Source organism: Carassius carassius, chromosome 14 (genome assembly GCF_963082965.1).
Source record: "Carassius carassius chromosome 14, fCarCar2.1, whole genome shotgun sequence".
NCBI classification, from domain to species: domain Eukaryota; kingdom Metazoa; phylum Chordata; class Actinopteri; order Cypriniformes; family Cyprinidae; genus Carassius; species Carassius carassius.
This window is the reverse complement of record NC_081768.1, coordinates 9,427,667-9,444,604: the sequence shown is the minus strand read 5'-3', so window position 1 is coordinate 9,444,604 and position 16,938 is coordinate 9,427,667. Positions and strand designations below refer to the sequence as shown.

The 16,938-nt window shown below is 37.0% G+C and overlaps 1 protein-coding gene across 2 annotated transcripts in view; it reads right to left on the bottom strand.

Annotated features, from left to right (window-relative positions):
* Nucleotides 1-321: 321 nt before the first annotated feature.
* The window catches only part of sptlc3 (serine palmitoyltransferase, long chain base subunit 3), a 28,779-nt gene continuing 12,162 nt past the window's right edge, over nt 322-16,938 (bottom strand). For both annotated transcript variants that reach the window (XM_059565959.1, XM_059565960.1), the window contains 7 exons: nt 16,777-16,870; nt 14,012-14,117; nt 12,842-13,061; nt 9,931-10,057; nt 3,379-3,514; nt 1,977-2,106; nt 322-1,168 (listed from right to left, as the gene is read on the bottom strand). In XM_059565959.1, coding sequence (XP_059421942.1) covers nt 1,055-1,168; nt 1,977-2,106; nt 3,379-3,514; nt 9,931-10,057; nt 12,842-13,061; nt 14,012-14,117; nt 16,777-16,870 — 927 coding nt within the window. In that variant the 3' untranslated portion in view covers nt 322-1,054. The remainder of the gene's footprint in view (nt 1,169-1,976; nt 2,107-3,378; nt 3,515-9,930; nt 10,058-12,841; nt 13,062-14,011; nt 14,118-16,776; nt 16,871-16,938) is intronic.

Sequence of the window (16,938 nt, the reverse complement as noted above, 5' to 3'; positions counted from 1 at the left end):
AACCAGCTCAAAAGAGTCATTTGTTTGGGAATTGGTTGGATTGCATTGCTTGTTACTGTATGGTACTGATTCACTAAAAAGAACTTGAGTTAATTTGAGAATCAGAGAACACCAAACTGAACAGGTGTTTTTTTTTAAAGTGTAACGGTTTTTGAAATTGAAGTTTTCTTGGTTCACAGTTCTAGGTATTATAAAACTAGATGTTTTGATTTCTGAAGAAAATAAGAATGAAATAAAATGTAAAATCCATGAAACAGAAGTTCTGCATCTGAAATATGCAAACAAATGACACAAAAACCCTTTCACACTTTCCAAGCAAAGATTTGATTTTCCAGGACAACCAGTTTATAAATGTTTTTTATTATTATTATTATATATTTTTTTTAAATCAGAAGTAGTTTCCTGCACATGAAATAAAAATAAATGCATGTCAGTGTAAATTTGAAGGACTTGGAGCTGATAGCTGCAATGTGTGCATGTTTAGTGTCTGTGAATGACTTGCACTGGGTCTGAAACGCCCAGCCTTGTTCAGTCTCTTTCAGTCAATGTAGTTGTGGATCACACATACACATAATACAGCACAGCATGGTCTTTCATCAGTCCATCTTAGCAGCAGGATAAAAAAAAAAACTGGATTTACTATCCACAGCTAGTTTTGATGTAGGTCAGTGTTAAGGGAGTTAATTGTTTGATATATGTAGATCAGCTCTTGATATACATTCTAGAAACACGGCCCCTCCCCTTTTCCAACAATCCCCTGAGGACAAAATCATTTAACAAACTTCTCAAAACTGAGAAACAGCAGTTAAAAAAAAACGATTAAATATAATTTTTTACAAAATATACATGTAAAAGTCAATGCCTCATAGTAAAACACACCTGAAAAAGTGATAAACACTGCAAAAAAATCTTTTTTTTTGTTTTTTTTGGTGGGGGGAGCAGAACTATCCTGTGTGGTATTGCAGGACACTGTTTCTTCTAAAAATCACCAAGGCATTCACACCTTGGCAGTCTCTGGACAAGCCTTCACACTCACAGTGGTGACGATGAGTGATTAACTGTCCAGCTCAAAGTCTGTTTCATCATACAGTTCTGGCCGATAGGAAGATCTGTGCATGGAAAACTTCAACTTGATGTCGTCTCCAAGTTCATCAAGGCTCTGGAGAACCTGGAAGAACATGGAGTGAAATGTGAAGCTAAGAAAATCAGAGGTTGCTATATAGACTTTTTTGGGGGGGAATATGCCTGAGATGAGGTACGTCACTTCTGCTGCACTTTACAGTGGCATTTTTTGAGGCATTAAATCGGGTTTGGATTGTAAAAAGCACTAAATCAACTGATCTAAAATGAAATTGAATAGGTGTTCAATCAGTGTCATTAATTGCAACCTATTATTCTTTTGAGCCAATTCTTTACTCAATCAAAGATGTACAACTTACCAAACACCATACCAAAATCATATCAGTCAATTTGTGATATTTAATTTTGCATGCTTCCCCTATATTAACATTTAAAGTACCTCATCTCATCATAATATATTGCTCAATCTAAGTTGATCTTTAAAAACACTAATAACTGACTAAATTTAAATGTAATCTTTAGCAAATCTCAAAGTGAAATCCCCTTTTCATTTTAATTTAGCAAAGCCTACATTCACAATTTTTATAGTGTTTTATTTTGCCATTATTCAGACAAAAGAATAGAGAATTTTAATACTGGCCATATATCATAACATAATTCTGTCAATCCGAAATCACATAGAATTTGTATATCAGTGCATCCCTATTAGGAAATCTTTGGAAATAAACTAAATTTTCAGCTTTTATGTTTTGAAATTTGTCTTTGTGCCTCAACACTCATTTCTATTTCACTAGACAAAAGTCTAACACAAACAGTGAACGAAAAAAAAAACAACAACAAAGAATACAGATAGAGGCAGATAGGTCTATAAGAAGTTGAATGTTGTAGTTTATTACCTTATCAAGCATTTCTCTGGTGTGGGCGGCAGACACACAGAAGCGAGCCCTGGCCTCTGTAATAGGTGTAGCAGGGAAACCTACAACTACAACACCGATCTTCCTCTTCAACATGGCCCGTGAGAACGCCCTGTGAGCAGATGATTAACAACTTTTTGGCTTATCATCAATACGGATTTTATTGTGAAGTTTAAACACATACACACAGACACACTAGCAAAAGTACTACTGCCAAGCAATCAAATGTTCTATAACAACTTGCATCTTCAATTTTTTTTGTTTTGTTTTTTGGGAGAGCTGTTTATTATTGATGTCATAAAACAGGGAGATGTTTTCAAGCAGTACATGCCTTAACCCAATCTAAAGTGTTTTCTACATTCAAGCTTCCATACATTATTAGTGCTCTTAGTATGACCATCTTCATTACAAACTGAGCCTGTGATTAGATATCAGAAAGACACCGTCTGTCTGTTGAAAGTAGAAACATTATGCAGGGTAAAGCTGTCGAGAATCCCATTCAGAGTTTGCACTGTCTGCTACCTTTCCTCACCCTTTGATTGAAGGGAAATCCATTGTGAACCGCACAGCTGGACTGTCATTTGCATTAGCCAAGAGGGAGAATAAGAAATGGATTGACAGGGAGAGAAAGGCAAAGGGAAAGGTATAATGGAGGAGGAAAAGATTGAGAGCGAGAGGAGGAGAGTAGGCCTCCACTTTGTCAGAGAACAGAGCGGCGACGGAGAGTGAAAGCTGGATTTAAAAGGCCTCACAGCTGCCGTCGTCTTTGTTGGTGTGCCAGGAAGCTGTTATCTTTGGAGGAGTCTGAAACGCCTGTGCAGTGATGAGTCTCTCGCATGTCATGTTTTCTTTCTGCCTCTCTTGTTTTTTTTCCTCACCACTGATTCATGCATCAACCAGACCATCCAAGATGGCTACGGTCCAACGTCTTCTTGAAAAGACCACATCGCCTTCTTTGGAATGACCAGTGGAGATGACTGCAGCTTTTGTTGGGGTGTCCTCAAGCAGTTAGTACATTTCCAACATGGCATTCAAAGCTATCACTTTTGTAACCCGATGTAAGCTTGGCATTGTTGTTTTATTGGCAGCCCGAAATGTGGGCAGGTTCACAAGTTCAAAGAAGGATTACTATAGTATCCAGACAGTGGAAACTCTCCTTAATCACAAAGAAGACATGAGACGAGCTCACAAAGAAACAAAGTTTTGCTTCTCGCTGGCCCAGCGATCTAAGCTGAGGGTTTTCAATTAGACTAAATAGGGTTTGTGTAAATGCGAGCTTGGAGATTCTGTAGTGTAAACTGATGCTCTTTTATACATGTTGTGTGAATTGGACTCGGCCAGAATTGGTCATCCGAATGGGTCACTGGCTTTAGGAGCTGCTTACCCAACTTTTCCAGGTAGATAGAGCAGGAGTGGTACCACTGGAGAGTCCTGGTTGCCGTAAATGATGAAGCCCATCTCCTTCAGCCGAGATCTTAAGTAGCGTGTGTTCTCAGCCAGCTGCCGAACTCTTCGCTGGCCTGTGGGGGAGATGCAGACAGAAGCGTCATCGAGGAGAATTTGTTAGCTTTCATTGGAAAAGGAGAGACATAAATGGGAGTCTACAATAAAGTAAAGGTCATGATTTACAACAGAGCAACTACAGGTCAAAAGGAAAAGTGCAAATAATCTCAAAGGGCTCCTCCACTGGGACTGTATCTGAAGGATTTGATTGTCCTCAGGATGAGAGGGATGCAGACTATGAAAGTCTCAGTTACAGTAGATGTCCTGCCATTATTTATAGGCCGATTACTAAGATGACAGTGAAACTTTATAGGCATATTTTTGCACAAAAAAAAACACAATTACAAAAACCTGCAGTTGTCAGAAATGAAATACAAAGGACCACAATAGTCAGTAAAATAATTTTTTCACAACTGTTATACTGTGTAAGATTTTAAACAATGCATAAAAGCCTGCTGTGTTTGGACTGTCTTAGGAACTAGTCTGGGGTGTGTTTCCAAAAAAGCATAATTAGCTAACTGTGGTAGTTAGTTCCACTGAAATCTATTGGTAATAACAGAACTTGCGACCATAGTTGCTTTTGGGAAATGCACCTCTGACTAGCAGTTAACCGAGGTATGATCAGTCTTACCTTTCAGATTCAAATATTCAAATTTTCCCTTTTTATGTCACTGAAATGTATGGCCAGTCCTAATCAAGGAATTTAAACGACTAAAGTAAGACAAGTTTAAGCAGTAGCACAGCATTTACCAAAGCATATCATGTTAAATTTATTTGTGCATAACCTATTTAATATTTATAAACTTTACCAGTTTGTGACATCACAAGTGGCACATCTGTGCACCTGCCTCACAATTGTCCAAACAACCTGAAGGCTGTGGCTGTGGTGATTTGATAATTTGTTTATGATATTTTGTATAAACCTAAACTGTTTGAATCTGATGGTAATTTGAAAATACACGTGTAATTCTACAGTAATTTGTAGCACTCAGAGAGTCTGCACCCACTCTGCGGTAGCATGAACACCAAACAGACCATGTCAGGCAAACCATAGAACAAATACGTCTACAAACTGGTCCTAAAAACAACTGGCACAGAGATTAGCTCACTTCTTTCCAATTTTTTGCCTACACTGTTTGCCTGCAAGTTTCCTAGTTGTCTACTTAAATATAGTTGAAAACACTGGGGAAATGGCCAACGAATTGCAACATAATGTTGTGGCATAAAGCCATACCACCAGCGGTTATTTTTCTTAAAAAACAGTCTTGGCAATACCTTAACTTGCCTTTACCTAGACAAACTAGAATGTATACATTTCACCCTTTTATAAACAACTATTAGTTCCCTTTAGGATATAGGCTTTTTAAGTGTGAAAGACTAGGAAAGGGGCCCAAAAGAGGAGACAGGAAATGACATCACCTGCTCTGCATCGGTCTTTTAATAGCCCCTCATTAAGACCATTAAGTAGTTAACTGAGACAGAGCAGACCCATTCATAAAATAACCCAAAAACATAGTAACAAACAAAAACAGGAAGAAAACAGAAAACAATAAAGTATTACGGATGTTCAACATTTTCATTACATTTTGAGGCTCTCTTCAAAACGCCTCATAATGGTGTGTGTGGAGTCAGTGGATGTGAAAAAGAGTAGCAGCTGGTTTTGTTTTGTCAGGCTGAATAGTAGACAAATTTCATCCTTTGCCAAGACACTCTTGGCTTGTACATAGGATACAATGGATTTGGCACACAACTGGAGACTGGGGTAAACTGAGAAGCATGGACTCAGATGTGAACGGTACCATGCGGTTAGCGGTAGCTTAGTGGTTACCACTCTGGACTAGTAATCTGACCTTTGGTGGTTCAAACCACAAAGAGATAATTCTATGAACTTGATGTGATTGGAAACAATCAGTAGCTCGATAAACATCAATATCTTTCACTCTCTGTCTTTTTCAGTTTATGTCTACCTCTCATTCCCTCCTCCATATTTAACTGTGTAAATCATGCAGTTCTGGGGGCTGGCCAGGTCTGCCTCCAGCACTCTTTGGCACCATGGCCTGAGTTTTTGGAATACAACGGCATGTTTGCATATAATTACCTGTGAACCGATTGGCAGGTATTTCAAAAGGAGGTGGGCTGTAAACCTAGCTCAGAAGACCTTATGTCAGCAGAACGAATACAACCGCTGTTAACTTTCATTACATTAGAAACTCTTCAACAGAAACACTGAAAACTGGCAAATGCTAGAAACAGCAGGTGAAGCTCAGACTAAACAATTAGTCATGGACGTGGTACAAGTTTAGATGTGGCAGGTATTCTGCAGCATATTGTGTTGTATTAAGAGTGAGAAAGTGAACGCTCAGATCAGTGTGACTCACCCACCACAGAGCTGCACATCATGCCAGTAATGACACACATGGGCAGCTTGTCCAAGTCTGATATAGACATCACAGCGTTCAACAACTCCAAACAGCCTAGAGAGATTCTCTTCAGACAAGTTTGGGTTAGAATCACTTGTCCAACTGTTGACTCACACTACTGTTCAAAAGTTTGGGGTCAGTAAGATTTTTTTTCTTCGTTTTTGTTTTTTTAAGAAATTAAAACTTTTATTCAACAAAGATGCACTGAATTAAGTGATAGTAAAAATATTATAATGTTACAAAACATTTATATTTGAAATAAATTCTGTTCTTTTGAACTTTCTATATATTATAACATCCTGAAAAATGTTAAAATTTTCCACAACTTTTCGATATTGACAGTAATAAGGAATGTTTCTTGTGCAGGATATCAGTGAATGCTTTCTGAAGGATCATGTGAAACTGAAGACTGCAGTAACAGCTGCTGAATAATAATTATTAATATTGTATTTTAAAATAATATATATATATATATATATATATATAAATTTTAATTTTCACATTTTACAGTTTCTTTCTGCATTCTTGATCAAATAAATTTGGCTTTGTTGCACATAAGCTTTCAAGAACATTCAAAAAATCTCACCGACCCCAAATTTTTTTACAGTAGTGTGGTGAACTTAAGGCTGCCCTTCAAGGACCCACTTTATATTAAGTGGCCTTAACTACTATGTACTTACATTTTAATTAATAATTTAGTACAATGTACTTATTGTGTACATACATGTTTTTACATTAGAGGTCGACCGATATATCGGCCGGTCGATATATCGGGCCGATATTTGTCATTTTTTTATATATCGGCATCGGCCGATATCCGAGTTTAGTAGCGCCGATTTAAAGTCAGGCACATCGGCGGGCAGCCCCGTGTTATTGGTGCGGTGGAAAGTGCTGCTGCAGCAGCATGTGAAGCACCCCAAGCCAAAACTTCAACAGCAGTCCTGGGAGATAAAGGTAGTCAGAGAATTTCACTCTGTAAATGGGGTGGAGAAGTTGACAGCTCTAACAAACACTGCAGCGTGACGTTACCAAAGTAAACTGTCTCTGACGTTACTCCGCCCCGCTCGCAGACAGCACCGCGCTCGGAGAGACAGCTGTCCTGGAGCTGCCCAGAACGGTGAATCACATTTGTTCGGAAGCATGGTTTGATGCAGACAATAACCAGTTTTCCATCCAACTCATTTGTATTTAGGGATGTCAATATTCGATAATTTCCATGATCGATTGTCGTTTAAATTAATGATCAATTAATTACTTTAATGCTGCAAAATGCGTCTGCAGCGGTATTATTATTATGTGCAAAAGCCACTTGGAAAAAAAGCTTTCTCATCCGAATTAAAGGGGTTTTAGTATGAATAAAATGCTAGTAGCAGGACTGTAAAATGAATAGATGTGATTATGATAATTTGATAAAATGAAGAGAGCGCGCCATACGTTGGAGATCATTTTACTTTGTTGAATGTTTCTCGTCAAGGAGACCGCTGAATGCGCCTCTTTAAATGGTTTCGTGGTGCTCGTTGTTGTATTTTAAAACGCATCTGCAATGTTTTCAAATGTGAAGTGACATTCAGCCAAGTATGGTGACCCATACTCAGAATTTGTGCTCTGCATTTAACCCATCCGAAATGCACACACACAGAGCAGTGAACACACACACTGTGAGCACACACCCGGAGCAGTGGGCAGCCATTTATGCTGCGGCGCCCGGGGAGCAGTTGGGGGTTCGATGCCTTGCTCAAGGGCACCTAAGTTGTGGTATTGAGGGTGGAGAGAGAACTGTACATGCACTCCCCCCACCCACAATTCCTGCCGGCCCGGGACTCGAACTCACAACCTTTCGATTGGGAGTCCGACTCTCTAACCATTAGGCCACGACTTCCCCCCTTAGGCCACGACTTCCCCCCGACACACTATAGTAGTGGTGCAACGGATCATCATTGATCCGTGATCCGTTCGGATCAATATCTTCGGTTCGGCACACACGTGACCCCCGGATTGATTTATGAAAAAAAAAAGTTGCGCATGTTTAGTCCACACTCAGTGGTAATGGCGAGCGGAGGAACGGAGGAGCTTGAACGGCCGGTTCATTTTGGATTCCCTGTCAGATATAATGATGAGGAAAGAGGTTAGAGTGAAATTATTGTGCCAGATCTTTATGAACAGGAGAAGAAAACAGTTGTGGATGAACTATCCCGAGCATCCTCTGTTGCGCTCACGACAGAAGGGTGGACGTCCAGGGGAACGGAGAGCTCTGTGACGATAACTGCTCACTTCATCACAGCACACTGGAAGATGAGAAGTCGGGCTATTATGTTAAAAAGAAGATATTATGTGCACTTTAAGTTGATTTCATATATTTTAGTTTAATAATTTAATGTTAATAAAAAAAGACAAAACGTATGTTTATTTGTCTTGGCCTTTTTTTTTTTTTTTGCTGATCCGAAAAATGATCCGATCCATACGAGGACGAGCGAGCGCGGGTTTGACTAGATGTATTTGGAGGTTATTGCTCACGTCTCGTTCTGCACATATCCAATTGTTTCCATATTCGCAATGTATCTGAATGTTAAACTATAATATTTTTTATTTATTTAATGTAAACTAGACTATAAAGATCCTCTTCACATGAGCAAAAACATCCTTGGCATAACAGCAGAGTGGACCGGTATACTACGGTCTATTTAAACTGACCAGTGTAACCTTTTAAATGTTTGGTTGACTATACTTTATTTTAATAATGAACAGACTGCGATGTAAGTTTGAAATTAGAATGCACTTTAGATGTTCTGTGTCATTTATACCAAACACAAAGGTTGCTGGTTGCTAGTGTGTTTGCAGCACTACTGTTATTTATTTTTTATATATTGATTTTTTTTTATTTTTCAGATTTTTATTTTTAAAATTGTATTTATTTAAATGTATATTTAAGTTTACATTTATGTTCCAACAAACTTGAAAAATTCTACTTGATAAATGCTCTAAAACTTTTATGTAAATATATATATATATTACCTGTTTTATATATTTAATACTTGGTCAGTTTATTGATTTTGTTTAGTAACTTTGGATACATTTTTTATTTTAATACCATGCAGTGCACAAAATTAAGATTCGAGAGATGGTTCAAGTCAGTGCTCAATAAATGGTGATAAGTTTAGAAATGTTGTACATCCACTTATTATTAGTGTGACATTTTTGCATGCAAATGAAGGGGAAAACTTCAAGATATCAGCCCTAAAAATCGGCAGCACATATCGGCCATCGGCTGACCCTGACCTCTAAACATCGGCATCGCCTATAGAAAAACCCATATCGGTCGATCTCTATTTTACATTGTACTTATATTTTTTTTTTTAAACTACATGTAATTACATCTGTATTTAATTTCTGTAATTACATTTATAATTACACAGTTGACCCATACTTTACACCTTAACCCACCCTTAAACTTACCCATACCTCCAACCCTCTCCCTAACCTTACCCCTATCCCACCTCAATAGCAGTAAAAGTGTTTTACAATACAATATGAACACAATAAGTACATTGTACTTATTTTTTATGTAAGTACATACTAGTTAAGGCCACCTAATATAAAGTGGGACCTAATAAATATATGGATTAATGCATATCAAAAACAGAAGAGAGCTTGGGAAAACCCTTTTAACATCTGGTGCCATTCTGCTGACTCCTAATACTTGGAAACATGTGACCTTTCCTTGACTAAAGGTCTGTAATACTCTTTAAGCCAGTCCTGTATTTTACTGAAATCTGTTTTCCATGAGTTATACGCTGTAGCAAAATTAATTTAAATTGTTATTAAATCCATGTGATTGAGAAGTGTTGGGTGGAGAATTTCAATGTCTTCTGATATTAGAATGACTGACTAGTTTGAAATCAACGTCTTCTAACACATCAAGTGTAAAGTAGTGCATCTGTTTTACAGCATCTCTTTCATGATTTTATGCCTCAGTATTGTTTCAATGTCTATACATTGCTTTTTTTTATACCAACCTTCTGTTGTTCCATCGACACCCATGATGCATTTAATTGCCCTGATGATCTGCTCTACGACAGGTGGGGACATGGCTGTAGCGTACACGGCACTGTGAGAGTGACTCCGCAAATAATCCACCAACTCCTGCAGAAAACACAACATGTCCATCATTAAAGGAATACTTTCAGAATGTGTTCACATTTATGTTACTCAAGTTTAGACATTCTGCAAGAGATCTCCTTTTGTGCTTCACAAAAATTAGAAAAATACTGGGTTAAAAAAATAAAATATTTTAATAAAATAAAGAAATTAATTATATTAAATAAATTACAATTCAACAAATTTAACTGAATTAATTTAATTTAAAATAAATTATACAAAATTGTAAAAAGAAATGAATACTGTTGTAGCAGTTAGTAATTACTGCAAAAAATGTTGGAATGACCTTTCCTTTAAACTATTTTATGGTCAACACTCCTTGTCAATGTTTCACAAGCTGTGGTAATAATATGGTTAAAGTTATGATTTGTAAGTTTGGACTTTTGAGCAGGTGATCCATGAGAAGTGTATTGCACCCTAGAGCAAGATATTTAACCTCAGGTTTTTTCAGAGAAAGAAAACCTGTAATAAGTGATTTAAAAAGTCACTTAAAATGACTATATGCAAGAGTAGAACTGAAACACTGTGCTGTCCAAATTACACCACTAGAGGGTGATGAAACCACACAGCACACACCTGAGACACTGATTGTCCAGTGATAATGACAGCTTCTCTGTTGTCATTGTGTAAAATCTGTTTGTTTGTTATGGCTGACACAGGATGTTCATTTTGCAAACTGCTTGTATTGGAGTCCCTTAACTGGTTATACTAACAGCAGATCTGACAATGAGGCAAGCGAACATATGGACACTAATACAAGCTTTTCCATACAAACTATTACAGATGTCATGGAATAAGGTGACACTTTGTACATTACAAACAAACAGTTTTGGAGATTGTGTCTGTCCTGCATACATTAAAAAGCTGAGTAGAAGCCAGGACCAATATTCAGCTCTTAATCTCTGTCCTCAGACATCTGCATCCACTGTGGACCTCGCGATGCACACGGGCCTCTGCATCCAGATGTGTCCTCTACTTTGAGGATGGGGGCGAAGGGGTTTTTAGGGGAAAAATCTGCAAAGCAAACATCTGCTTCCACTTAAAATGCAAGATTTGCAGTACTTTAGGTCCTGGGAGCTTTGTGGAAACAGCATAAGATAAGTCAGTTAAGGGAACGTGTCCGAAAATCCACCCACATCTGTGGAGCAAGGACTGGCTGGAGCTGTTTGGCGGCTCTCTTTGCGAACCTCCCACTGTGTTTGTGTACAGTGTCCTTATTGCTGCTGAGAGCATGTGTTTTACTCTGCTGCTAAGTACCTTTATTAAAAAATTGTAAACCTACAAGAAAGGAACAGAAGTTTTCTTTGACAAGCTGACAAGTTTGACTAATAATGTCTGCTGACATTTTTCAGACAGAAAAAAAATATGAACCCTTTAAGTGTCACCCCCCATTTTTGTATATAGATTTATAATTCATGGATGCTTTGGAATACAGACCTAAGGCTGGATTCTTTTTTTAGAAGACAATGCAGATTATTGCAGAAGTGGACTCATTTCAAAATATTAAAGTACTGTATCAAAAAGTGTAACATTTTCTGTTGAGAAAATGCACTGTAGAATTTTTATTTTATACAAAATAAATATTTTTCAAAATATTTTTGAACCCAAAATCACTATAAAATAAAAGCCTTATGTCTAAATAAGTTAAGTTCCAAATTTGAAGTTGATATATATAAAATAAATTGAGGTTCCTGAGAGATTTTATGTAGTGTGTTATACCAAAATTAGCCACCGGGTGCCAACAAAATTCCACTGAATTTTTTTAAATGCATTTTTCTGTCACAAACGTCTAAATATCTCTGTCAATATTACTTCTATCACAAAACTATGATATGGAACCAAATATGGAATCTTGAGATTCAGACCTTTCCAACGTTATGTATTTTGTCAAGATAATAAAAAGGTTTGATTCTAAAAGACCATAATACATTTTGTAATATGACACCTGATTCCACTCACTAAGGGGAAGACTGCCAAAATACATTAAAGTACCATTTCCATTGGTAATGCAATGTCTGATTTTAAAATGGTTTACACAGGATGAATTTTGAGGTTTTAAGTTTTCAATTAATATGCAAGTTATGAGTATTACTAAGATATGTGACAGAGAAAAAACAATGAAAAAAAAGCACCAACAGGCCCACCGGTGGCACATTGAGAGGTTAAAAGTGTAGTTTTTTTAAATTATTGTAATGATTATCTATTTATTTTTAAAATGGTAGTATAAATTACAGACAAGTACCACGTTTGGAAGCATCCTTTGAAAACCTTCAATTCTGATTTGTTCCATAAAACAGAGTTGGCAATCGCTCAGTCTCACCTTATTAAATTCTCAATGTTACATAACACATGTATGGGTTCTCTCTCTCACTCTCTCTGTTCTCCAAAGATTGTGTAATTCAAAGAAGCTGCAGTCTTTTTTAATTTTCAGTCTTTTATAATCAACTGCCATGTCCGTGATGTGGTTATGAAGTGAAGTGGTCTTTTTTAATGGAGTAATGAGATGAGAGAGGCGGTGTGACAGGAGTGTGAGTGACATTTGGGGAACATATGTAGTTTCACATCATGAAACAAGACCATGTGTGCAAGTTTAAAAAAGAAAGGAAGTGTGCACTCTGAGTAAAGGTTATGTAACTCATATCTGTACCACGAGCGTCAACAAATGACAAACAGCAGCTCAACGATCCAAATTTCTGTAAAACCTTGTGCTGTCTGCCTCAGGAAATGTCTTGTTAAAAGCTTGACAGTAAGGTATTATATAATGCCTACCTTTTTCCCAGCTATGTACCCGCCAGCAGCCCCGAAGCTCTTAGTGAAGGTGCCCATTAGAACGTCCACTTCATTGGGATCCACCCCAAAATATTCTGTAACCCCCCGTCCTGTGGGCCCCACGGCCCCGATGCTGTGGGCCTCGTCGAGGTACAGATAAGCCTTGTACTTCTTCTTTAGCGCTAAGATCTCCGGCAACCGGACTAGAGAGCCTTCCATACTGAAAGAAATAGACAAAGACATTTCAATTAGGATGTGTAAGAAATCAGATTATGGACATAGATTGGTAAACATAAGGCAAATATGTGACTAGAAATATTTTAAATGATTGAAATAGTTTAATAAACTGTATATATATATATATGTGTGTGTGTGTGTGTGTGTGTGTGTGTGCGTGCGTGCATATATAAAATGTTTAACATGTATATGAATATAATAAACAGACAGACAGAAAGACACATAGATTAAAAAAAGTATATATAATTTTAACCTTAATGTAATAATAAAATAACATTTTAACCTTTATAATCCATAAACTTAAATTTTTTACATTTAAATGATCTACCAACAACTTTTCAAGTTTTTCAATATTAATGGTGCTGTAAGGGATTTTTTAAACATAAAATGCGCCAATTACTTAGCAGATATCAGTGAACTAGAAATAGAAATCACTTGTCTCAGTGATGGCAATAGGCACTGTAAACAGTATTATGTGGCTACTGGTACAGTGGTTGTAAGTTAGTGAATCATTCATAATCTTCTATAATCATGCATGAATTTCATATAAAGTTCGAGCACGAGACTGGAAAGGGTCACACAACCAAGACTGAAGACTTTGGCCTCAATAAACTAACAATCAGACAGGCAGTGTTCAAATCCTCAAACAAACAAGAGTGATAATTGTGATAAAAAAGATAATTTTGTTTGTGCCACCAGTTATTAAATCCAATTGCTTTAGCTGTTCTCCAACAATGATAGTAAATTCATTTTTTATTGTTTAATTAACATTCTGCTGATTTGTAAAGCATCTTGAGCTGTACTTCTGTAGGACAACCTCTCTATAAATGTAGTTTTTATCAATTTGCTTAATTAGATCCTTTTTCATTTGATGTAGCTTCTTACCTTAAGGCTATAGTGAATGGAACGGTAAATATTCACAAACAAACTGACCTGTAAATGCCCTCCACCATGATGAGGATCTTCTTCCAGGCGCGATGGGTACGAGGTTGACCAGAGCAAATTGCATCCTTTAGCATTTTTTCTAGACTCTGTATGTCTGTAAACAAACACAAAACAGACATTATGACACAATCAGGTATTAAAATAAATATATACTCTTAGTTGGTATTTAACCATAACTCGGGCATTGTCTTGTGCCAGTCATGAGCACAAGTGGAAATTTGATTCAATGAAAGCATTTTTAGGAATATATATGGCTGTAATATTAGATATCACTAAGCTTCTTTACAGATTATGAACAACCCTTGAATTCTTCTGTATGTGGCCAACAAGTCTTTGGATGTACAGAACAGTGTTTCTCAACACTTCTTCTGTAGAGACGCCCCAGCAATGCACACCTCATCAGCTCAGTAGAGGCTGCATGAATTGAAAGACCTCAATTGAATGTTTTAGATCGCTAAGACACAATTTGACAGTGGTTGCCAGACCTAGCTAGAAGAAGGAACATGCCATGGTCTGGTAAAACAAAACCCAAAATAAGTGACCAGTGTATCTTACCAAAATAAGCATCAAGAGTTTTTTGTCTTTCTAGGAGGGTAAGGGTTTTTATGGAGAACTGCTTGAATTCAATGATCTGATTTATTATAGCATAAAACAAACATTAACCAAGGCTAAATTACATCTTACTGCAAAAAAAAAAAAAAAAAAAAAAACCTTTCCATTAATTGTATTCTAGAGGAAGGGCTGGAAAAGCCAGAAACATTGAAAGAAAATGGAAATAAATTATAATAGTTATAACAAGTAAAACTAAGCTCTAACAGCACACCTGGATATTCAACAATGCTATTATTGGTAGGCAATATTTAGTTGTGTAAGCCCAAATGTGTGATTGTATTCTGTAAATAAGCCCTAAAACCAATAAACTGAAGTTGCTTATAACAACCACAACCAGACATGGCAACACTGCAAACTGACCAACAGATGGCAGAGTTTAACTGCAAAATTACAGATTTTGAAAGTCAACACAGGTTTAATTATGGCCCGATCCCATTCCTCCCCTTTTACCCTATTAACTTACTGCCTTCTTCCTACTGTCTCTATGAATAAAAAGTGACAAAAAGCCCAAAGAAAAGAATGTTCCATATAGTCTCTCATTAAAGTGGCCTCATTTCAAACAGGTGGACGTATTTAGGCTAGTGTAGGCCAATGTGGACGCGGCCTGCTTTCACTATCCATGCAGTCCTGAAATACTACACTCACCTAAACAGATCGCAAAAGGTTTCAGGCCAAGAACATCTATACAATAAACAATGAGAAGTAAATTTATGTGGACATAAATGCCAAACTATTTTTGGCTAGATGTTTAAGTGTTTTATGTTGTCAGTAGTTAATTCAAGATGACAATGAAAGCATATGCAGCTTGGTTATAGAGACTCCAAACAAATAATACAAAAATATACTCTGTTTGCAGGGAAAATCCACCCACTTGCTTCAAAAATATCTCACTGACGTATACAAAACAGCAGTGATCATTATTCAAAACAATGTGCAAATGAAACAACAAAAATCTATTTTATTCAGTGTACCATATTTACAGCTGCAATCTTTCTCCTGAGAAAACACAAGTCTTCCAGCAATTCCTTGCGTAACTGATCAACAAAAAAAAGGTAATTCTATGGCCTAAATATTCCTGATGTCAACAACACATTTAGGGCATTTAAACAAATTGAGTCCGTTTGCATTTAAATGTGCTTTTTGAATGAGCAATCATTCAGAAAAACTGATGTAATTATCCTCTTATGCATTTGGATATCTTTTTATTTTTTCCAATGTGGGTTTCGCAATCCTCTGGAGACAGATAAAGAATTAAAATGGCAATGCACCCCTAGCGTGGTAGGTATTTATCAACAAACATGTTCTAACAACCAAAATTCAGATGATAAATTTGTTATGCAGTGCTATCAACAGAGAAGAACGTTGACTGTATTTTCCACCAGTTTCTGCAAATGCTTGCTAAACAGGTTGGCTTATCATATAATTATGAACTTAAACTCACTGATGCATTTTATTTGCTTGAAAGTAAATGGTTATCATTAACTCATCAAATCCGGTTGTTACAGGACATCATACACCGGCATCTTTAGGAAATCAGATGAGGGGATCTCTGCATGAGTTCAAGTAGAAAGTTCAACTTCAAGCAGCATTCTTTTTCATTTCTGAGGAACCGGAACATGGCATTATGTTCAGGCACCATAATTAAACAAACCTGAACCGGCTAATCAAGTTTTTCTTTTTTTTTTATCTGAACAATCGCAGCCAAGAACAATGGACTAGGGCTGCTAAACTCCTCTGCCACTTTTTATAAGAACATTTTCAGTGGCATGTTGAGGCCTTCGGGTTTGATGTAAGGACCCACAACCAACTATTACACGGCGCTGGCAGAGTACATTCAAGCTTTTGTTGTTCATGCATCATGTATTCTCATCCATCCTCTGGAGAAAGATGCACACTAGTTTTCCAGTAGCTACACAAGAATACTATTAACCACTATGGATTCCCTAAAGCATAGCTTTTATAAAACCCAAATATGCCTCGTTGCATTCGACTGCTTAAATTTATTTTGCTAACCATCACAAAATTTGAAGACGATCGACCTCAGTATTTAAAAATGTTTTACCTTGAGCAGTTGCGTGGATAACTGAACACACCGTGACCTGGTGTTTTTAAACTTCATAACATTTTAAATATGTACTCACTGTTGTGCTTGAAGACTCGAATGGTTGCCCCAGACAACCTGGCTCCCAGAATAAGGGACGTGTGATTTAGCTCATCGCTCAGAATCAGGCAGCCCTGGAAACAGACATTGGTAACAATTTAGAATAAGGTTCCATTAGTTAATGTTAGTTAACTACTTTAGT